Consider the following 24,436-nt stretch of genomic DNA (forward strand, 5'->3'; position numbering starts at 1 on the left):
ACAACGCGCTAATTAAGCCATAAAACAGCAGACCGACGCCGGCTCCCTGTTGGCGGGGGGTTTTCATAAACTGACGGATGGGGCCGCACACCCCCGTCTCCTAATGCGTCCCATCACCCGCGCTGCACGGCGGCCCCGCCGCCGCATAAACAGCCGCGACCGCACGGGGTTCGCACTAATTTAAAGCGCTCCGCGGGAGCCACGCCGCACCCGCGCGAACCGGCAGGTGCAGACATACATCAGGGTGAGCCTGTGTGCGCGCCCACCGCCCCCCCCAACTCCCCAGTTCTGTAGCTTTTAAACTACGGTAGAAGCACAGTTCTGTTTGGTGTCTTCCAGGTAGTAGGATTCATAATTTCAAGGAAAATAATCTTGTGTGGGAAAAGGCTCACGTGACTGAATCTTGAAAATTTCCATCCAGGGCAGGTTGCTCCGGGGTCCCTGGAGTAGCGCTGTCACCGGCTCTATCTGCTTGTCTGTGATGAGATTGTGCTTCCTTCTTGTGGCCAGATTCCCCCCCCCCACCCCGCCGCACTCGGCATCGGAGGAGCTGCCTGCAAGCAGCCCCCTTTCACACCTGTTTCCGAGTTTCCACAGTCCCGGGGGGGGGGGGGGCCTGTAGGGGCTGCTTTCTTCCCAGTCCCCTCAGCCGGCTGCCACGGCTGCTGCTGACCCTTGTCACAGGGCCGCTTGGCTGGGGCAGGGCTCCAGCCGGGGACAGCCGGCCTCTCTGCCCCCAAGTCCGGAGGGCCAGGCCCAGCCCCCTGACCACCCACCAGGGAGCCGCCAGGTTCTGCAGCACCGAGCCGAAACAGCCTAAGCACACGGTGCCCTGTCTGCCTCTGTCAGGACAGGCGGCCTCCAGCTGGGAGACACAGGAGGCCGGGCCCGCCTCTGCTGCCTGGCCTTCCGTCCTGGACCCGCCATCCTGCGCCCCACCCTGCCCACCCCGGCGTGCACACCTGCCGTCCAGGGCAGCAACGTTCAACCTGGCCCATCTCTCAGCACGGTGCACTAATGACGAAAATTCTGCAGCATGCCCAGCAAAAAAATCTCTTGCCGATCTGACAAAAACTCAGATATAATTGTGATTCATTCACACTGGATGGCTATGGCTGTGCTGGCTGGTGTCCTGTTTTCATCTGACCTTTTTCTAAGGGAAAACGGGTCAGTGCCCCCGACTGGAGAGTCGGCACTGCTGACTGCAGGCTTTAAAAGTCCTTGCACCCGCTGGCTGAAAGTCGCTGGTCCAAAGCACCGTTCCCCGGACCTCCCTGTGCAGACGGATCGTCTGCGGACCTTGGGAAGGGGCAGGCACCACCCGGGGGTGGGGGGGGGGGTTGGGGCAGGCCAAGATGCTGCTTGCCTGATGAGCCCCCGGTTCGTGCTGCCCCGGGGAAGAAAAGTGAGACACCCTCTCAGGAAGGCAGTAACTTTTTTTAAAAAAAGCCAAGGTAGCTTATAAAAAATATGGTGACCATAAAAGCCCCCCACACACAGTCTGTTATAACTACACATAAGTGGGAGAAAAGTCACCAATTACAAGGGGAAGAGAGACTTGGTTTGGGAACTTCTTTGAGAGACATCCCCACTGTCTGGTTGTTCCGGCCACACGGTCTTGGCGGGGGCTGCCGGTCACCGAGCGGTGGCAGGAAGTGGCCCTCCTCCCCGGACGTGCCTTCACCCCTGCCCCCTTTCACAGTCGAGTCGGCCGTCAGCTGCTAACACCACGGCGACCACACACTGCTCTCTGCGAACCACACCTCGGCTGTGGCTCCATGGCTTTCCTCAGACAGCGCATTTTCCTTCGCATTGGTAATGGCCTCTCACCCCTGTGCTTCATCCGTACTATTTTCTCAGCTATTTCAGGGTCTAGCCAGTGAACGTTATTTTCCTAATGTCAGACGACGCACGGTTCTCTCTCTCTTCCTAGAGACGGCCCTCCTCGGCCCCTCCCCCCCCCCCCCCCCGCTCCTATCTGGACTCCCACGGCCTGCCCCTTCTCGGCCCCACACACTGTCTTTAAAACACACGGAGACCAGAGGAGGTCTCTCCTACTGTGCTAGAGGGAACTTGGCCGACCAGGATGGGCTGGGTTACGCTGCAATGCCAACCATCTCCAAAATCAAGACCTTGAAGCAGCGAGTATGTTCAAGCAAAGGTGTGTCTCTCGTGAGCTCCACACCTGCGCGAGTTGGGCGGGGGCTGCGCTCATTGCCATGGCTCAGGGACCTAGCCGGACAAATGTCACTGGTCACTGGAGCAGAGGAAATGAGACCCCAGACGGGTGTCTGTGACCATGAATGCGCCATCCTGGAAGGTGACACATTTCCCTGATATTCCCTGGTCATTGATCAGCCCTGGTGGGGGGGCCCATCTGATCTCAAGGCGTCCGGAACAAGCCAGCACACCATGGACACTGGCAACCATATATTGCAGAGTCTCTGGATTCTGTTACGTTCTTCTGAAGAACATCAGCTCTAAGTCTGACAGTTAGCCTGTTCAACGTCCACTGCGAACTCCCTCTGTGGACAGCAGCCAAGGTTCTCCCATCTCCGGCTGCTGCTCCTCCTCGGGGCCTCGCCAGCCCTCCCTGCCGTGCCCAGCGCTCAGGGGCCAGCGGAGGCCGGGCTTTCTCGTGGCGGTTCAGTACACCCCTCTGTTTGTGCCTGTCCCCCGGAGCCCCCTCCCTCCAGTTTTCTACCTGCCCCACTGGCCCAGAACTCTCTCCTTGAACCCCCCACCCCTCCTTCTGGCCCGCACCACACGCTTTAGTTCTTTCTGGAAAAACCTTTCAACTCGCCATCCCACCTGGCGCACGCTCATTTCTCAAGGACAGACTCCCGCCTGGTGTCTGCAGACTCTACATCCTTTGGCATGACCTTCAAGGACTCCCATTAACTATCTGGCTGCAAATCAAGCCTTGGGCTTTATTTTTAGTTTCTTTCTGTGCATGCTGTGCTCTGTGGTCCTCCCATCCCGTCCCTTTGCCATCTCCCGTGAGTGCCTGGTCCCACCGTCCGGAGCGGCTGACATTGAGGGAGCTTCAGGCCGCGCTCCAGCGGGGATTTCCCTGCAGGACCTGTTCTGCCTCCTCTCCCCACCCTCCACTCCCGCCCCTCCCACCGTCTTCCCACGCCCACGGAACCTGAACCCTTCCTCTCATGTCATCTAGGACCTGATGCTAGAAAGTAGTACATCTCATAGCATCTAAAGTGCTGGTTAGTGCACACTAGATGCCTCGAAGCATTCGCAAAGTTAATTCCGTCAGCTACAGAGCTGCCGCCCGTGCTGAAATCGGCGTGGGCGTCACAGGCGAAAGTGTGAATTGCCATTTGGGCTTGCCACGGTGCTGCACATTACACAAAAACTGTCTCGAAAGAAGTCCTAATACGAAACAACAAAGAAAGAGGATAATGGTGTAACGCTGTCCACTTATTGGAGAAATGATTAAAATGGCGAGAGCAAACTTTTCGCTTATGCATCCACATTCTTGCATATGATTGTTTGGGCAGCAGCACACACGTGTGCGGTGGTCGGCCAGAGGGCAAGGTGACCCCGGCCGCGGCAAACCACCCCCGGAACATCGCTGACCTACAAACAGCACACATGAGACAGCAGCCTCATTAGGAGAGAACGCTAATGAGCTGAGGTCGCCCAGCGAGAAAGGACAAGCCTCCACAGGCACAGCTGAAGCAGCAACATTTTCAAAACCAAAATATTCTCGCTGAAGAACACCCCCTGAAAAAAAAAAAAAAACAGACCAAGCAAGGATAAAACAGGAGAATCCATATCATGATACAAAAGTTGTTTTGAGAATTCTATTTCATTAGAAAGGAGCTAGTACAATTGAAAGGCATTACCTTTCGTTTGTGGTCTGTTCATTTTACATATAGACCTTGAAATGTTCTAGGTAAGATCCTTTTAAAAGTGATAATAACTGTAGAAAGTAGCAATGGTTTTTAGTTTAAGAAGAAAATATCGAGTTTGCTCTGAAACTATGGAAAAGGGGTATATACGACTTAGAATTATTTGGGTAACAATATGCAAAAGGAAAACGGATTCAAATTGTCCTGGTAAGTCCGGTTTGCTCCCTGACTCCCAGGGGAACTGGACTGGGTGGAGGTCACGCCTCTACAGTGTCCCGGTGGGGACCGTGCAGGGTGGCACCGAACCTTCAGTGCCTGTCGCTTGGGTTCGAGGGTCACACAATTCAAGGAGAGAAAGTCTAACTTCTGAACAGCTTCCCCGTCTTGCGTACGAGAGGAGCCCGGGCAGATGCCCACTGGGTGAGCCTGTGACGAGCCCCTGACAGGCGCACCTGTCACCCCGTGAGGCGTCCTTGGCCTGGCGTGTCCCCCGGAGCCCACTGGGCCGGGTCATCACGCTGTCTTCCCAGGGGCTCTCGGGTCACTTGCTTACTCGACCCCAGACCTGAACCAGACACGGGCCTCAGGCTTCGCAGGGTAGTTTTGCAGACTCTTTCCTCGGGGAGGAAAGGGCCTCCCCTCCTCGGAAGCGGATGCATTCACCCCTTTCTCTGTTCCGCGGCTCAGCTCTCAGCCTTCTCGTCCCGTGCCGGCAGAACCTCCCGGCTCACCCGGGCTGCTGTGTCGGCGCTCGCTCGGGAAGCACACACGCCTGTCCTCTGCAGGGCGGGCACAGTGCCGCGGAGGTTCTCGGCGGCCTCGCTTGGTTTAGCTCTGAGAGTGGTGCCCTGCCGAGGCCGGGTCCCTCCTCCCTTTGGCCGTCATCCCCCCTGTCACCCACGCTTGCCAGCTGAGCTGAGCCAGCAGTTGAAGGACTGGGGAGCAGGGTGCCCCCAAGACACGCCCCTCTCTGCTTTCGGACAGAGCAGGGTAGTGACCGGGCTACGCCCCATCCCTGTTGGAGGCGTTCGATCCCTATGGAGCCAACGCGCATCAGCGTTGGCGGCGACGGGGTTGGCCAGGAGTGTGTCGGGTTGCCGCGTCCCTCGGCGTGTGCGTGGGAAGTGGGGAGCTGCACAGCCATCACGCCGCGACGGGACGTTGAGACCATTTCGGTGCCTGCGTACTTTCGTCTTTGACATTAACTGTGAAACGAAAAGCAAGGCCAAGCACACTCACTCAACACTAAATGGTGTTCTGTGGTCCTGAAGTCAGAATACGTTCTCGTCTATGAAACAGAAAAGTGAAAGAGTGTTCCGCTTGTAATGACAGAGCTTTCGTGGAAAAATCTGAATCTTGGATAGGGATAGTGCCTCTCTATCTTTAGGGATGAGAGGAAAAGTAATGCTTTTTAATGTGACACTTATTAGAAAACAGTGGGTTACAGCAAGCATTACAGCACTAGGCCCCGCCCCCCCCATGTCCACAGTAGCTAAGTTAAATCTGTGACGCTTTAATTGTCCCAAAGTGTAAGAACTCAGCCCACCCCGTGTCTGTTTGCACAGCAATTGAGTTCTGTTTTGGAAGGAGAAACACTTCCATCATTTCGAAACCTAAATTTGCTTTGAACACCTATGTTGGTTTTTCTATTCTGTAATTTAATATTATATGGTTAGTGCTTCTACACTAACAAAATGTATATTCACTGCAATGTAATTCAGCTAATATGATATTGGGCCCACAACCTCAAATATTAATGAAACATTTTAACTTCAGAAAAACAATACTTAAAATACTTTAAGACATCTGTGATAGGCAAATTGAGACAGGAAGTAGATTAGAGGTTACTGGGTGCTGGAGGGGACGGGATGGGGAGCTTTTATTGAGTGGGTGAGGAATTTCTGTCCTGGGTGATAAAAAGGTTTTAGAAGTAAATAATGGTGATAACTGTACAACATTGTGAATACAATTAAAGCCACTGAACTGTACACTTAAAATGGTTAAGTGACAATATATGACATCTATATTTTATACAATAAAATAAAAATCAGTTATTTAAGAAAAAGAAATAAGAATAAGTGAAAAATTAAAATGTTCTCAGCATTACAACTATATATGTATATGTGTACATATATATATATATTTTTTAAGAAAATCTGGCCTCTTTCATATGGCCAAAGATAATTAGAAAGCAAAGATTAATTTAGCAATTTTTTGATATTACTTAGAGAACACACTGGATTTGCTCAAAAACAATCAGCACCAGTAAGCCAATTAAGTAAGTTCACAGTTACAAGTGGGCACACAAAATTCATGTGCTTTTATGTATTTATTATCAATAATTTCTAGGAAGCATATCGGGATGAAATGATCTTACACAAACAGTAACAAAATATAAATTTTTCTGACTAAATTTCACAAAGCTATGCAAAATCTGCATGAAAAATACTATAAAGCTTTTCAATGCAGCTTAATTAAAAATAAGAAAAATTGAAGATATATATATGTATATATTTCTAGTGGAAAGATCCACTGATTCAGTAGGAAAGAGGATAATTTTCCCTAAAGTTATTCTCTAAATTTATTGGAATTTTAATCAAAATACCAAGCAGATTTTTTAACCTGACCAAATTATTTTAAAGCTTGTCTCAAAATATATATGGTTAAGAATAATCAAGAAAATATCAGCCCTGGCTGGCGTAGCTCAGTGGAGTGAGCTCGGGCTGTGAACCAAAGTATCGCAGTTTCGATTCCCAGTCAGGGCATGTGCCTGGGTTGCAGGCCATGACCCCCAGCAACCACACATTGATGCTTCTCTCTCTCTCTTTCTCCCTCCCTTCCCTCTCTAAAAATAAATAAATAAATCTTTAAAAAATAAAATAAAAAGAAAAAAGAAAAAAAGAAAATATCGAGAAAGAATAAGAAGCATTTAAATTCTGCTTCATTAAACACACATAAAGTTATAATCATGAGAAATAATGTTTTTAGGGAAGTATACAAAATATATTCATATTTTTTCATCTGCAGTGTAAAAAGTTTGGTGTTTAGTGGAGTAAAATCCTGTGTCTACATATACCTATGAAAATGTAGTCTCTCCTGGTAACATCTAAATATATAAATTTCTAGTATTTTCTGTTTACATTTTATTCTATAACAGGAGATTCTAGTGAAAATATGCTTTGAAGCCTACTTCTTTACTCACCTGTATCTTACAAACATTTTCCTGTCATTAAAATATTTTTCTATCAGATGACTTTAATAATTTCCTGATTTTCCATTGTATGGATATACAAGATTTTGCTTAAATAAGCCATTGTTTTTGAGACATTTAGGTTGTTTCTAATTACAAGTAAAAGTACTTATCACACCCCACCTTCCGGAACTTTCTGCACGGCTGCCCCCTTCAGTAGACCGAATGCCCGAGGGTGGCACTGCGGGGCCCCGGAGTGCACGCACGTGGTGCTGGGAAGACTCGTGGCCCGCCGTGTGGGGTCTGTGAGGGCACCTCAGTTCCCGCACCTGCTTTACATCCTCAAAAACCATTTTCTAGTATGAGAAATTCAAAATTATGAGGCAGTGCTTTGCTTCTTTTGATTGTCACTGAAGTTGAACATTCTAGAATAGTCGTTCATTTGTGGTTATTAATTTGTGTTTTATCCAGTCATATTCTTTGCCCACTTTTAAAGTGGAAGATTTCATCTGTTGTTGCTTTGTGATCGCTATTTTTATGTCAAGGACATTAACATTTATAGTAACACGCATTCAAAGTATCTTTTAGAATTGATTGTTTGCTTTTGTGTTTTGTGTGGTGCTTCAGGGATTGGAAGAAGTAGAAATATTTCCATTCCTCCTGATTCCACAGTAGTGAGCCATATCTAATAGTGGAAAATGTTCTCTTTTTACAAAAATTATAGGAATAATAGACTTTATGCTTGAGAAAATCATGCACGTAACTTATAACAATCTAAGATGAATGTTTCACCACTCTGACTTTAAATTATTTGTCCTTATTCTTTAGCAATGTCTGTATATCTGAGAACTCTGCCTTGTTGATGATCCCTTTTTTTAAGGTTTTATTTATTTATTTCCAGAGAGGGAAGGGAAGGAGAGAGAAACATCAATGTGTGGTTGCTGGGGGCCATGGCCTGCAACCCAGGCATGTGCCCTGGCTGGGAATCGAACCTGCGACGCTTTGGTTCGCAGCCCGCACTCAATCCACTGAGCTACAACAGCCAGGGGAAATCCACTTTCTGAACAGAAAGGCCCCACTGCTGAGCGAGGGCATAGGCAGGCTTCCCGTGCAAGGCCTCTCCCAGACCTTGAACCCGGGGTCCAGAGTCCTCACTTCAGTCCTGACCGTGGCTCTCAGGGCCATCCCCACGAGACAAAACACGTTACTTGTTTTTCAGGCTGAAGCATCACATTCTCTTTATATCTGTTGACAAACTTTCCAAACAAAATAGAACTTTGTTTCCAAAAAAAAAACGCTTTTTAATTTAATTCTACTGGTCTACGAAGAAAAAAAAAGACTTCCACCTTAACGGAATATCTTAATTCCCTGAGAATGAGAAAGGAAAATAGAGGAACTGAAGTGGAAATCTTGGCTGAATGAAGGGGCTTCTACAGTATGTCCCCAGCTTTATTTCACAGTGGCTGTCAAGGTTTGAGGGCCACTCCTTGGTCACTCAGGGGGACACGAGGTCCCATTTTCAGGCCCAGTCGGAGTTACAGTTCAGGCATTTTATTGAGCCAACCAAAAAGCCCATTACACTTTTTCTGTAAAATAAAAGACACGGTTTTTCATTTTCACCACTGACTTTATTGGTTTGGATGTTTTGAGGATGTCGGCTGTCTCCTGCTATTGGCTTCTGGTGGGGAGAGGCCAGGGGTGCTGCTAAACATCTCCCAGTGCCTGAGACAGCCCGCAGCAAAGGGTTATTTGGCCAAAATGTCAGCAGGACCAAGGAACTTCACAAACCACTCCTGACACCTTCGATCAGTCACAGCGCCTTCTACATAACACAGCACACATCCTTTTTTGCATTTCAGTTGCATTTTCACCTGTTTTGAAATAACAAAGCATAATACACCAAAAATGCTGCGTGTCTTCCATCTTCAGTTTCAGAAGGGCTGCACAAACATTCACCAGTCTTGATGAAGTTTGTTTTTTAAATGCGTGCTGATATGACAGCTGTCACGATGACATGACAGCTGTCACAACACCATCGAACAAAACTGTTTCAAATGAAGTTAAAGACAGCTCAGCGCCACCAGAGCCGTCTCGCAGAGAAAACGTGATGGACTTTTTGGCCAACCCGATACTTGTCAGTCACTGTCAGTCCAGTAACATTTCGCACCACCACGTTAATTTGCAGGGGTTGTCATCGAGTGAAATAATCATTTCCTAATAGCTATGACAAGCCATCGTGAGGGAGATAATGAATTTATCCCTAAGTGATCGATGAACTATACATATAGGCATGAAGCTAAACAGCAAAAGTTGGACGTCATTGTTACTCACGTGAATGAAAAGTTGACTCCTTCATCCGCGTGTTCTATGTGGCAACAGTCTAGCGTTGGTCGTGGATGAGCCCACGCGAGCCTGTCTCACTGTGGGCGTGGCGTGCTCACTGTAGCTGAGGAGCGCCATGGAAGGCCGGCGCTCGGCAGCCACTATGGCCACTGAAGGCTTTTCTACAGTCCCCAGATGGGCTCTGCCCCTGCCCAGATAGCTGCCTCCTCTGATACCCTCGGTAGGCTCTCCTGCTTGTGATTTTGCAGGGTCCACAGAAAGGCTTTCTTGAAGAAGAAAAAAAAAAAAAAAACAGAACCCACAACATGCAGTGAGAATTAAATGCACTCAATTATACACTTACTTGAATATATATTAAAAAATATGCTCGTGTGGTTCTGTTTCAGTGTCTGATCTTCAGTAAGAAGTTTACAAAGCCTTTAGCCACACGGGACTGTGAGTCCTCGTTAAGGGGCAGAGCGGGAGGGAAGGGAGAGCGGAGAGGAAAGGCAGCAGCCTGGGTCCCACACACCCGATCCCGTCTGGTTGATGAGGCAACTCGGGAGACAGGGAGCGTTCAGCCGGGGGAAAAGGGGCTGCAGCCGCACCCTCCCTTTCAGCACCAGCCCAGGTCTGCATGCATCTTCCCACCGCGTCTAAAGGATCCCACCAGAAACACCCACCCAGTGATGCACCCACGTGGGAGGCCGTTTCTGCGCCACCCGGGGTTGGGTCACACACCCCTGAACGGAACTCCTGTCCACATGAGCCGGGGCAGGGCTTGTGGTAAAGGGGGGAACTCCTCTTTGCGGGAGGGGCCGTCTCCAGCACCCGCTCCCTCTCCTGGAACACTCCTGGCTTACCTGACAAGTGCTCACCTCTGGGTCCGTCCCTGTGTCCGGGAGCATTGCCGACTCTCTGGACTGGCCCCAATGCCCCTTTGATCTGCTGTTTAAACGTCCCGCCCTCCTCACGAACCCTGATCACACCCGTAGGACGTGCCCCCTCTCCTCCTCCTCCGCAGGGTGCACCCCCCAGCAGGGGGCGCCTCGGTGGGCGCTGTGTTTCCGATTCTGAGCGCCGTGACTGGGGTGTGTAGCGCGTTCTCGGTGAGCCCTTGGCGAGTGAGGGTCAGGGAGACGGACACCAGGGAGTGCTCGGCGTCAGCCCCGGCGCGCGGAGGTGCTGGACCCACGGGAGCCGCCTGCGCCCGGGCCCTCCCGGCTCCGCGCGGCCCCCAACCCCAAGCAGGCGCAGACTCGGTGGGGGGGGGGGGGGGCTCCCTGGGAGCAGGCCTTGCCGTGATCCGTCCTCCGAGCAGCGTTTCCGCTGCTCCCGGTTCTCGGCGGTGACTCTGAGCTCAGCCGGCTGGCAGGGTGGTGACCGCGGACGTCCGGAAAAGAGGGAACTGGGAGGTGGGATGAGACCAGGAAAAGGCCCCGTCCTACCCGGCCCCCGCCCCCCGCCCCACACTGGTGGTGGGAATCTCTACCTGCCCTTCCTCCTCTCACCTGCCCGTGGCTTCCTGATACCCCCGCTCCGGTCACTCGCGTTGCTGAGGCTCTTGGGCTAAGTCGCAGCGCTCTGTCTTCAGTGGTGGGGGAACACGTGTACGGTCAGGGGACACGTGTACGGTCGGGGGAACACGTGTACGGTCGGGGGAACACGTGTACGGTCGGGGGACACGTGTACGGGAGGGCCTGGCTCCCCACGTGCGGTATGCCGGTGGCCAAATGCTGGAGTGAGGGCCACCTACCGCTACATGTGGGTCGGCCCCCCGCCACCTCCGTTCACACCCCGACTGTGCGTGCTCCCCGACAGAATGCGCTCTGTGTGAGGGGCTGGGGGGCTGCCGGAGGGGTTCTTGTGCGCCACCCCCCTTCTTGTTGCCAGAGAAAGCAGAACTGACCCCGTCGTATGTTAAAAAACTCGTTTGTGGTTCCAGAGCAAAGAGCTGTGCAACCACCGAATGACGCCTTATCGTCTTAGACTCTTTATCGAGAATTCAGTTGGGTTCAAACTTACCCTCGGTGTCACCCTTGTGACCGGCTGGCGTGCACCTCATCCTGCAGGAAGTGGGGTCGGGGGGTGCTGACTGTGCCTGTGAGCAGATTCGGAGGTCATTAGACAGATTCTAGGGGGGTTCGCCCAGCAGCAGTGTGGAGAGACAGGTTGTGGGGATAGGTGAGGGTGTGGAGAGCAGCTGAGGAGTGGAGAAGAGGCTGGGGAGACCAGGGCAGGGGGGGGAGAGGGTGGGGAGACCAGGGCAGGGGGGAGAGGGTGGGCAGACCAGGGCAGGGGGGAGAGGATGGGGAGGCCAGGGCAGGGGGGGAGAGGGTGGGGAGACCAGGACAGGGGGGGAGAGGATGGGGAGGCCAGGGCAGGGGGGGAGAGGGTGGGGAGACCAGGGCAGGGGGGGAGAGGGTGGGGAGACCAGGGCAGGGGGGAGAGGGTGGGGAGACCAGGGCAGGGGGGAGAGGGTGGGGAGACCAGGGCAGGGGGGAGGGGATGTATAGGAGGGCATACATTCAAGAGAGATTACAAAGACAAACCAAAGAGACTGGGCGACGAGAGGAACGTGAGGGATGAGAGACAGGCCTGGCCCTGCCCGGCCGGGAACCGGGCTGTGGCGTTCCTAAGCATGGGGGACAGGACCAAGAGAAAGTCTGTGGTGGAAACTCATCTCTGGGACAAACTGGCTTTGAAGGGCCCTCCAGGTGCAGGAGGTTGGGAACAGGGCCTGGAGTCCAAGGGTGATGTGGGAGGGCCTCATGGGTGTTCTGCGTGTGGCAGCATCCCTTTCGAAAGCCCGGTTCCTTTCGCCCCTCCGTAAGGGGCACGTGCTTCAAGGTCGTAGTCAACCCTCTTTATTTATTGATTTATTTATTTTCAGAGAGGGAAGGGAGGGAGAGAGAGAGAGAGAGAGAGACATCAATGTGCGGTTGCTGGGGGCCGTGGCCTGCAACCCAGGCATGTGCCCTGACTGGGAATCGAACCTGCAACACTTTGGTTCGCAGCCCGCGCTCAATCCACTGAGCTATGCCAGCCAGGGCCAACCTTTTTTTTTTTTCAAGAAGGTAGACTATCTTACAAATAAGGGCCTTTGGCCTGGAACAGTCTCGGGCATCACAGTGTGTGAGTCACCCACTTTGAGTCGTCTTCTGCGATACTTGCTTTCTGTAGCTCTTCTACTCAAATCTGCAAACCTCTGGTCATCTGAGAAAGCCGGTCAGATCCCCATGATCGAGGAGCCCGGGGCCGGGGGAGTGTGGGGTTGCGGGCCAGGTTCACTTGGTCAGTGGGCGCGTGCTGGCCTGGGGCGCTCTGGTCCTCCCCGGGGGAGGAGCACACGGCACTGTCCTGTGAGCCTGTGAACGCTGCCCGTGTCCCGTCCTACCCCGCGGTGCAGCCGGTTCCTGCATCTGCAAGGGCTCTTTAGAACCACTTTATGTCTCTGGTCTCTCCCAGTTAGTTACAGCTGATTCCTTTTCAAGTTCTAGACACTCAAGACTTGACTTTCCTTCCCTGCATCCTCGAGTGTGTAAACATAGTTTGCGTTCCCTTCTACCAAAAACAGTCTTGGCATGAGCGACCAGCCTGCAGCCTCCACCCCCGCATACACCCGTCCCGGCTCCCAAACAAGTGTTTGCGTCTCGGTGCCGGTTTTAAGAGCAGGGTGGGCTGTTAACGGGAAATGTGTCTGTTGTCACCCTCAGGGCGTCCTTCAGCTCCAGCAACACTGACTGTTCTGTCCCCTTTCATCCCCCCACCCCACCCCCCCATGCATCCCGGCCTCCCTGGGAGAGATGGGAGGGCGGGTGAGGGGTCCCGCTCAGTGGGGAGCACAAGCAGCACCCCGACGAGATGGTGTTGGTAGTGTAACGGGCTGCAGCGCGTCCTGCGAAGCTGTAACAATGAGGCCCACCCCCTCGGCGGTCCCCAGCAGAGGACCGCTTAGATAAACCGCCCACCAAGTCGATGCACCTAAGCACTGTGGAGATTCACGCTCTTCCTTTTGGCCTGTTCCTTTTCCTGCCGTTCAGATGCCTTGAACCTCCGGAACCGGCAGGTCATCTGCGTCACTCTCAAAGTCATCCAGCACCTGGTCCTGTCGGCCGAGATGGTGGGCGAGGCCCTGGTTCCCTATTACCGCCAGATCCTCCCCATCCTGAACATCTTTAAGAACATGAACGGTGAGTGATCCCACAAGGCAGCGCGCCTGCCGAGGCCTGAAAAGGGGCAGTGGTTTGAAGCGGAGTTCATTAGCAGCCCGTTTAGGGTTTATTATTGCGGATAAACCGAGATCCACGTGGAGGTTTAAATAGCATAATCCCCACCGCGCCTGCTCCTGCTCCCCGGGCGGCAGTGAAAGCAACAACTGCATTGATTACTCCTCACACGCGCAGCTCACTCAGTCCAGGCGCACTGGAGCAGCTCTGTGATCTGCCGGCAATTCTGTCGTGAAGTTATTTTTAATCGTTTTTGGAATACATTAGTAAGTTCTGAGTTTGTCCTTTCTCTTGATAGTAATTCTCCCTTTAGATACTTCCTGTTAAAATTGCAATTTTTTTGTTGATTCAAGATGAATTTTTAAAGCAATACCTAATAAAAGGTAGTACAGGTGGTTTGGAGAGTTTTAATGTATATCTTCCATTTCTAAAAAAATGGATAGAAAAGTACATAACTTGTAGCTACTCAGTTGATGGTAAGTACTGTTTAAAAATATATACGTATGTATACATGCCGGAACATTCAGTTGTTAAAACGTTAGTTTGTAAGTCGTCGAAGGTCCTGAGCAGCTCAGATGAGTATGCTTTACCTCCGCAAATGTGTGACAACTTGTGGTGACCGACCCTTGGCGGGAGGTGGGTGCACATCTGTTCACCGAGAAAGTGAGTTTCTTTTTCTGCCTCTTGAAACTATGTGAACGTAGTTTCCTTGTATGTTGCTAAATTTGAAGTTCCGTGCTTTCCCTCAGCACGGTGTAAGTCAGCATGAAAGTTAATTCCAGACATCCGGGTGAGTAAGTTAGTAATTTAGTGAACACTGCAAGAAAAGTTTGCGACGTGATCTCATTGTACATAGAAAAAAAAATCAAACAAAAAATGGGGTGTGTGGCAGCTCCCACCCCAGGTTATGTTTAGACAAGTACTTTATTAGAATCACTGTTTTGTGTATTATTCCCACATTTCTTTTAAACATCGACTCAGGCAGATTATTCAGGAAATCATAAAATTCTCAGAGAGTTGTTAGCTGATTCTCAATAGTCGGACCTCCTTGTATGTTTCATATTAAAATATTTAGTAAAAAGAACCTCACCCGGGGTTGTGGAAGCTTAAGAAGACTCAGAATGGAGTGCGTTGATTTCCATTTCGGAACCTCTGAAGAGCTGTGAGTTCATGCAGACAGTGAGAAGAGATGGTTACTCTTTCAGGAAAGCAAAAATTGAATGTTACTAATTGAGTATTTCATGGTCTAAACTGCAAGTTCTAGTAACAGCATTCTTACTATATGGAAAATCATTGTTAAACATTCTTAATTCAGAATCGTATTTTTACTGTATGGGTATTGGCTTGGCCAGAAAGTTCACCTGGTTTTTCCATAAAAGGGCTCTAGTAGTTGTCTTTAACTTCATTTGAAACAGTCTGGTCAGACTGTGTTGTGACAGCTGTCGTATCAGCATGCATTTGAAAAAACTTATCAAAACTGGTAAATTTTTGTGTAGCCATTTTAGTATTGAAGATGGAAGAAAACAAGCAACATTTTCAGCCTATGTGCTTTATTATTTCAAGAAATATAAAAATGTGAATGAAAAGCAAAAAAAGATTTGTGCAGTATATGTAAAAGATGCTGTGACTGACTATGTCAAAGGCAGTTTAAGAAATTTTGTGCTGGACATTTTTCACTGGCTATTGCTCCACAGTTGGGTGGACCAGTTGAAGTTGATAACAATCAAATGGAGACATTAAGTGAGAATAATCAATGTTCTAACATGTGGGAGATAGCCGATATACTCAAAATATCTAAATCAGACTTCCGGTCAAGATGGAGGCATAGGTAAACACGCTTTGCCTTGTTACACAACTACAGAAAAGATTACAACTAGACTAAAAAACAAATATCACCCAGAACCATCAGAAAGTGGAGTTGTATGGAAGTCCAACAACCAAGGATTTAAAGAAGCTACATTCATCTAGGTGGGTAGGAGGGGCAGAGACGCAGAGAGAGGTGGTGAAATGGGTGGTCCCACATTCACATGTGGTGGATAAAAATCAGGAGGGATACGTCAGGAGCGAGGGATCCCAGTCCCAAACCAAACCATCCAACAGCCCAGAGTTCCAGCTCCAGGAAGATAAATCCCCATAACTTCTGTCTGTATAAACCAGTGGGGGTTGGGGTGGTGGAAGAAACTGCCAAATTATCAGAAGTCTCCTCTAAAGGGCCCACACAGACTTAGACCTTACCTAGGACACACACGGATCCAGCCCCTTTGGGATTCAGCACCAGGGCAACAGCTGGAAGGGCACCAGTGGCATGCAGGGAGAGAGTGAAGTGGCTGGAAACAGGGCGAGTGCCAGGAGACAGCTTCCTCCCAGGTAAACCTCCAAAAGCCAGGCAGTGGCACTGTCCCCTCTTCAAGACCTCCCCTACACAGGGCCAGAGAGTGGTGACACAGATTACTCCCCCCCTGGCGATCTCCTAAGACTCCACCCCACATGCAATTGACAGCTCCACTCTTGTACAATAGACCACGCTACTAAGACATGGAGTCAAAGCAGCTCTAACTAATACACAGAAACAAACACAGGGAGGCTGCCAAATTGAGGAAACAAAGGAACATGGTCCAAATGGGAAAAAAAAAACCAGAACAAAACTCCTGGAAAAGAACTAAATGAAATGGAGATAAGCAACCTACCAGATGCAGAATTCAAAATACTGGTTATCAGGATGCTCAAAGAACTCATTGTGTATGGCAACAGCATAAAAAAGTCTCAGGCAGAAATAAAGGCTGCATTGAGTGAAATACAGAAAAATCTACAGGGAACCAACAGTGGAGGGGATGAAGCTGACAATCAAATCAATGATTTGGAACTTAAGGAAGAAAAAAGCGTTCAATCAGAACAGAAAGAAGAAAAAAAATTTAAATGAAGATAGACTAAGGAGCCTCTGGGACATCTTCAAAAGTGCCAACATCCAAATATTTCATAGGGATGCCAGAAGGAGGAGAGGAAGAGCAAAAAACTGAAAATTTATTTGACAAAAATAATTAAAGAAAATTTACCTAATTTGGGAAGGAAATAGACATACAAGTCCAGGAAGCACAGAGAGTCCCAAACAATTTGGACCCAAAGAAGAACACACCAAGACACATCATAATTAAAATGCCAAAGGTTAAAGATAAAGAGAGAATCTTAAAAGCAGCAAGAGGAAAGCAGAGGGTTACCTACAAAGGAGTTCCCTTAAGATGGTCAGCCAAATTCTCAAAAGAAATTTTACAGACTAGAAGGGACTGGCAAGAAGTATTCAAAGTGATGAAAAGCAAGGACCTATAACCTAGATTACTCTATCCAGCAAAGCTATCATTTAGAATGAAGGGTCAAATAAAATGCTTCCCAGACAAGGTAAAGTTAAAGCAGTTCATCATCACCAAGCCATTATTATATGAAATGTTAAAGGGACTTCTTTAAGAAAAAGATCAAAACTATGAGTATTAAAATGGAAAAAAAACTCACAACTATCAACAGCTGAATCTAAAAAATACAAACCAAGCAAACGACCAGAACAGGAACAGAATCCCAGAAATGGAGATCACTTGGAGGGTTGTCAGCTGGGAGGTGGGAGGGGGACGTGGGGGACAAGGTACAGGGATTGAGAAGCATGGACGGTAGGTACAAAATAGGGGAATGTTAAAAATAGTGCAGGAAAGTGAAGCCAATGAACTTACATGTGTGACCCATGGACATGAACTAAAGGGGTGATTGCTGGAGGGAATAGGGTACCAGGTGGAGGGCGGAAAAGGGGGAAACATTGGGACAATTGTAATAGCATAACCACTAAAATATATTTTTTAAAAAAGAAGAAATATCCGAATCAATAAAGTTATTAGTGAAAATGGAAAAAAAAATGTGTCTTTTACAGAAAAAAAAACTAAGTGGACTTATTGGCCAACCCGATACCCATGGTGTTATAGAATGAGTCTGGGCATACACACTGTTTAGTTACGGTTCATACACGAAACCCTAAGGACGTTGTCGTAGAAGCTAGCGAACTTGAGAGAGACAGGGGCAGAGATGGGAGAGACAGAATGAGCAGGGAGAGTGGGAGATGGCGGAGCTGGAGCTATTCAAGACTCGGAGGAGGAGTCGGGGAGCAGCCGCCTCCCAGGGCCCCCCCTACAGCGAACGTTTCTGAAGCACGCGACTCACAAGTGCCTTCTCAACAGCCCTCAGGGAAGCCTACGGCACACCTACCATTTCCATTCTTTCGTTGTGAGAGTTGCCTCTCTGAAACTCCCACCCCCGCCCCGTATCCACATTTGCTTCTGTACGGACTGGCTGGCGTGGGGGCTGAGCGCGGGCCCCTGCCTCCCGTCCTACCCAGGGCAGGTCAGCGCTGCAACCCACAGTCACGTCTGGGACTGAAACCTGAGCATTCATTCTGTATCTTCTCGCATCAAAGAAGAGACGCAGTGATACCGAAAGACCACCAGAGTCTCCCTGCTGCTCCAGAAAGCTGTGAAACAGTCGGTGCATTTGTCTCAACGCCAGACAGGTCTCCGGGAGCTCAGACCACCAAACGAGACACGTGGTCCCCTCCGCCGTCCTCATTCCACTCTCTACCCAAATCTTCACCTCAAAGGCGTTCACGTGCTGACCAAGAGGAATGACTGGCCTTAGGAATGTCTCCCTATTCACATTTTGTCTATGTGGGGGGATTTATAGTTTTTGCCACAGCTTTAATTGGTCCCGAATATGGCTAATTATTTGGGAACATTTCTAAATGCGTGCACCAGGCATTCTACACTGAGCTACTTTCTGCTTAATATCTTGGTGACATTTGAGGGGGAAAAAATAGGAGCTGCAGCTTCGTCTCCTCCTTATCGGAGAAACCTGTCAGTACGACGCCGGAATGCGGTCTGCTTTATTTCCAGAGGGCCAAATTATAGACTCGGAGCATTCTGGCTGTTAAGCCTAACGCTGCCCTTCAAGGGTCTGTGCGACCACGGATCCAGTTCTATTAGCAGAAGCTCATCGCAGGGTTTTCCAATTATAACAGTATTTCACTATAAACATAATTTAGCTGTAATAGCATTTTAATAAATCCTGCCTTATGATTATAAATATTTTATCTGTATTCGCAGAACTATATATACTTACTTTATTTAAGCAGATGTGTTCGGTAACAGATATATTTATTTACAATTAAAATTATGCTAAAAATGTGCTGCGGGTAGCATTAGAAAAACATTTCGCCCTCACTTGCGAGGCGTTTGAGCCACTTCACACGTTTTGGTTTCCTCTTTCCTCTCCTGGTCAAGACATTCTTTCTTGTAAGTGAATGTCTCGTTAAATTCCGACTCAGGCGCGGTTCTTCCAAATCCCACAACAAAACCTGCTGGAGAATGAGCCCAGACATAAATGACAGAGAGGAGGAAAAAGAGAGAGAGAGAGAGAGAGAGAGAGTATTCCTCAAATTTAATGACCTGTCCTGTCTGTGTTCTCTCAAACCCCAAGCTTGAGCTTCCTCCTACTGCCTGCCTCTCCCTGCAGTTTCTGTCCTGTTTTAGCGTCAGGTGGGCTTCCTCGGAGTGGCTTGGGACTGGACAGGCACTCGGGCAGTCACCACAGCGAGGAGCCCCCTGTATGGCGTCTCCCCGGGGGGACGGGAAGGGCAGGGGCCCGTGAGCCAGCAGCTGCAGCCTGTGCCCCGGCGACACTTCCATAGGCTCAGACAGACACAATGCCAAGCCCGCCCTGGGAGAGAGAGAGAGTGGCTCTGGGCTCCTGTCTGTGGATAACAGTCTCCCCGGGCTTGAACTGGGCTGTCGTGTAAAAACCGCAGATACATCTGAGATGGGAGTTGTCACGGGCAATGAACGGTAAGCTTTGGAGCCAGAAGAGAGGTGGGCTTAGGGAAGTCCTGTGCCCCTCTGAACTTCGTATTTCCATCTATGAAGAAGAGCTGCGGGTGCCTTTGTGTGGGGTTGGCATGATGATCGAGATAATGTATCCAGCTGCTTCTTGCAGAGGCTGGCCTTGCGTGGGAACTAAAAGAGATAGCCACTATTATCCTGCAACATTATACACATGTACAGTATTATATGCACGTATTGTTATATGAAATTATGTACAAATGCAGCAATGCCATATAAGTTGTTACCTAGCAACACCAACGGGTGACTGAATGCCGTGTGTCCCCTGTTGGGTCCCTGGAGCCTGTGACCGAGGCCCAGCCTCCTGGTTCCCCAGCAGTGTCACCCCCATGGTTTCACGGGGTCTGTCTGTCCTGCCGCTGATTGCCCCACGCCAGGTAGGTGACCCACTGAGTGACGGGCTCTGGAGTCACCCCAGGGTGACTGGTTTTCAGCTCCACCCCTTCCTGCCACGATCTTCAGGCCCGAGCAGGTGGCCGATGCTCTGGGGAAAGTTGCGTTTGCCAGATGGGAGCCTGTGTGCGGCCAACAGGAGGCGCCCGGACCGGGGTCCTCGTCTGAAGACCCCAACTGGAGCCTGTGTCCCCAGTTCTAAATGACGACGTTCGGGCGTCTAAAGCACGCTGCCCTTCCCGTGGCTGCTTTGGGGCGGAAGAGAAAGGGGGGTTTCTCAGACAGAGATGTCTTCTTTCCTGCGTCCTTTTGCCAATGTTGCAAACAGTTACACAAAATTAAGAAGTAGAAGTGCTCACTGTGTAGCCTTCGGAGACGAAAGTACAGAGTGACCGGCAGGGGGCGTCGCGCTGGACAAGCCGGAGCCAGTACGTGGCACTAGAACCTTCCCGGCCAGCTGCCGCTTTGGGGCCTCTGTCCCCGACTGCACCCGTGGTCCTGAGCTGGGCGCCCCCCCGGGACAGTTCGGAGACTCGGGTGCCTGCGACCTCGACAGCAGCACGCGTGTGCGCCGTGGAACACGCAGAAGCGACAGTGAGAGGGCACGTGGCTGTGTGTGGGCCGCAGGCGGGCCCGGGTCCACCTGGGAGAGCACGGGGCACGGGGGCCGCTGCGGGCTGCCGCACGCCTGGAAAACGGCGCTGCAGCCCTGAATCCAGACCCACACACACAGAGAGGCCGTGAGGATGGCGGAGTCACGAAGTTTAGGACATTCACATCAGTCAGGCCTTCGACCCTGAAATTCATGGTGTTTATGAAACGTAGAGAAACATTATTTCATACTGATCATCTTTTTTCCCTTTTTATCGTATTTTTATCCAGTACCATTTATCCCCTATACCCTCTCCCACCTCCACCGCCCCCTCCCGCCCCCCGACTCCCCCATCTCCCCCCTCCCCTGCAAGCACCACGGGCGACAGTGCTCTGGAAGGGCGTGTCAGGAGCATGGAAGAGGTCTCGGCCAGCCTGGGACAGATCCCGTAGACGTTTCTGAGTTCTAGGGGCCTGTTCTCATGAGCCTTGAAAACGTGGTTGGTGGACTTTCGAGCGCTGACCATTTACCCCGAAATCTTTCGTTTTTCTGTTCCGTACTTTGCCGGTACGAAGGTTATTTCTGAGAGCTTTCAGTTTAATTTTGCATTCCAGGCTCCGCCTCCATGGGCTTCTGTACAGTTGTGAGCCTACGGGTTTGTGTTTGAGAAAGCTGCCTCCGAGTTCCTTGGAGGTCAGCAGGCTTGTCAGGCTCGAAAGCAGCGAACGTGCGTTCCAGCGTGAGTGTGCGGAGGGCCGCGTCGGAACCACGGGGCCGCCACTCCCGCCAGCTGGGCTGGGAACGAGCGTGTGTGTGTGTGTGCACGCGAGCACATGCCCTGCCCCCTGCCCTCCTCTGCCCAGGTGTCACCAGCTGGTCCAAACAGACCCCGAAGCGGACCAACAGAGCTGCCGGTGCACGCGGGGCCCTCTGGTCTTCGCCGCTCCCTCACTTACTGACTGTCACGGATTGGACCATTCGTTCCACGCGGGCAAGCTGTCTGTGTCAGGTGCTCGTCACCTGTGCGGAGCGCGGCACGCCTGGAAGAAGTGGGGGCTTCCTACACGTCTGCGTGGAACGTGTTCGCCGTCTGCGTGACCGGCGGTTTATTCAGCCCCGCCCTTGGTCCCCTCGCTCGGGCCGCGTATTCGGGTTATCTGCCCCTCCGTGCCCCTGTAGAGACCCGTGCCGGGGGCGGGGGCAGGGTGTCCGTGGCCTCTACCTGCCCTGCCTGCAGGGTGAGCGCGCTCAGAGGCGTCTGCCTGTGTCTAGAAACGTGTGACCTGGCGGTGGTGACCACAGGCCTCGGAGTCCCGTCCTGACGGCTGGGATGTAGCGCCCTGGGGCCACCGTGACACAGGACTGCATCGGGGCAGCGTCAACAGAAAGTCACTGTGTCACACACAGTTCTGGAGCCCAGAGGCCCAGATCCGAGGTGTCTCTGGGGGCGACTGTCCCTGCCTGTCGCCAGCTTCTGGTGGTTCCAGCCGTCCCTGGGGCTTGTGGCTTTCAGCGGCGTCCCTCTGACGACCTTGACCCCGTGTCCGTCTCTGTGTCCCGTCCCCTGTTCTTGTGACGACACCAGCGTCCGGAAGCACTGGGTGACACCCACCCCAGCCCGGGACGACCTCGTCTTCCCTTCACTCACAAGGTCAATGATGACCCTGTTTCCAAACGTCGGCCACCTTTGGAGGTTCCAGAAAGGCGTGGAGTTGGGGGGCACTGTTCACCCCAGGACAGGCTCCCGAGGTGTGTGGGGCTCGGATGCCCCGCCCTTGGTAAATAAAGCCAGAGGTTGGGTGGGCCTTCTGCTCGCGGCACCCCATGAAAGAGAAGTCTCCCTCCTTGAACAGAACAAGTCTCCCTTTCCTTCCGGCAGGAGAGGGTGGCTTAGCTGGGAAAGCAAGAGGACCGGGTGCGTTCGGAGGAGGGGAGAAGCGGGGAACGGCTGTTCTCCCTCAGGAACACCGCGCCCTAACAGAGGGGCGAGCAGACGCTCCCTCGGCCCCAGGGGCTGCCCCGAGACCCCGCAGTCACCCAAGGGCGCCGCTGCCCCCAGCCCCTGGGGAGACCCCGGGGAGCCACGCAGGGCGGTGGGCTGCATCCCCTGCACCCGGCTCTATCCCACCTGGGCGAGAAGACTCAGCGGCTTCGTGCCTGAATGGGATCTGGACCGACAAACGGGGGTTCAGCTGGCGGACAGGGGCAGGTGGGATGGTGCGTGTGTTAAAGACGGGAAATGGGATGGGGTTTAAGAGCAGATGCTCCGGCCTCGGGTTTCCCGGGTGTGCGCCCTGACTCGGGCTGGCCCGCGGAGTGGTCTGCATGGGTTACAGAGCTGCCCCGTGCCTCAGTGGCCCTGGTGTGGAAAGTGGGCCCCTGAGAAGGTCGTCGAGCCAGGGCCCACCGACCCGCAGAGAACTGCAGGGAGGGAGACCCCCTGGCACCGCAGCGACGAGGGGTTCGGGGAGTGCATGGATGACAGAACTCGGGCGAACCGATACGCAGGTGAGCGGGTGTTAGGTAAATGTTACAGGCCTGTCCTCTGCCCCACGGGGGTTGTGTGTGTGTGGTGTCACGGCGCAGTCCCGTCGAGATAATTAAGTGGCATCTACTAGCGTTAATGCGATAATTCATTAAGGTGTTAGATGCAAAACGCATATTCAAGAGCCAGTATCTTTTTTTATTGCCAGCAGTCAGAGCTGCGATACGAAGGGTGCTCTCCAGACGCTAGTGACCCCTACTTGCGGAAATACTCCAGGGCAGACACGCTTTTACTGCTGGACGCCCTCCCCTGCCCCCCAAAGAGAGTTCCCGCTCCTTCCTGGGGTCCGGCCCCTCCTTTCAGAGGAGAGCTGGGGTGTTTGTGTCGCCAGAAGGCCCCGGGTCGCTGAGGCCTGCCCGCCCCTGAGGCTCACCGAAGCCCCAGGCAGACGCTGCCATCCACTCACCCCAGTTCACATTTGAGGTTCCTGTGTGAATCCTTCCTGGTCCGAGGGTCCAGCCCACCTGTCCAGGGCGTCCCAGGTTCACCTCCTTAGCTCCGTTGTTCTCACTTCCCCACGCTGCTCCCACTGTGTCACTTCTCCCAGAGGGACCCGACCGCCAGAGGAACACTGAACTGCAGGCACATCCAGGGCCCCGGACCTCTCCACCCTCCCAGGCCGGGGGCAGGTGTATCGGGAACACCTCGCACAGGTGGCCGACCTGAGCCGCCTCTGAATGGAGTGGGTGCGTCACTGTTGTAAGGAATGGGAGGCTTGTGGCGGGACTGGCCCCGGCCCTGAATGGGGTAGGGAACCTACACCCCGGGTTCTTGACCTTGACCCTTACCCTCAACCCGGCTCAACCACACTTGAGATAATGCCTCTGTCTTCCCCGGAAGGAAATTCGGAAGTCACATCCTCCCCGGGACCTTCCTGGGTCCCACTCGGAGGAGCAGGAAGCAGCGAGTCCCCTCCTGGTCACCACCTGCCGGTCCGGAGACTCCATTTCCGGCGTCCTTCTCGTCCGCTGGCCTGAGGGGCCCAGGTGCAGGGGGGCCACGGGGACCCTGGCTACTTGCTCCGCTGTCTGCAAAGCCTTGTGGGGAATGTGTGCTTTGTCCTGCACCCCTCCCGTCGGAGGTCCCCAAAAAGCATCTCGGGACAGAATGGTTTGACTGCGGTGGGCTCCCAGCCCTTGGCCGGCAACACCCCTGTTGCCACTGGCTGGAAATCAGCCCAGTTCTGAACAGGGGTTTCCTCTACTCTGTAGAGGCCTCGAGCATCTGCCTACAGGGACCCACATGTTTCGCTCTATTTCGGAGTCCAGTTCAGGCCCCGGATACACGTGGAGATACTCGCCCGAGAGAAAACGGCCCGAGAGAAAACGGCCCGAGAGAAAACGGCGCTCTTTTCCTTCGTGCAACAGAAAGT

The 24,436-nt window shown here is 51.9% G+C and overlaps 1 protein-coding gene across 1 annotated transcript in view; it reads left to right on the plus strand.

The window, feature by feature from the left end:
• The window catches only part of PACRG (parkin coregulated), a 374,904-nt gene that overhangs the window by 196,514 nt on the left and 153,954 nt on the right, over positions 1-24,436 (plus strand). Inside the window, exon 4 of the mRNA XM_028504032.2 lies at positions 13,425-13,574. Coding sequence (XP_028359833.1) covers positions 13,425-13,574 — 150 coding nt within the window. The remainder of the gene's footprint in view (positions 1-13,424; positions 13,575-24,436) is intronic.

This window comes from Phyllostomus discolor, chromosome 4 (assembly GCF_004126475.2).
Source record: "Phyllostomus discolor isolate MPI-MPIP mPhyDis1 chromosome 4, mPhyDis1.pri.v3, whole genome shotgun sequence".
NCBI classification, from domain to species: domain Eukaryota; kingdom Metazoa; phylum Chordata; class Mammalia; order Chiroptera; family Phyllostomidae; genus Phyllostomus; species Phyllostomus discolor.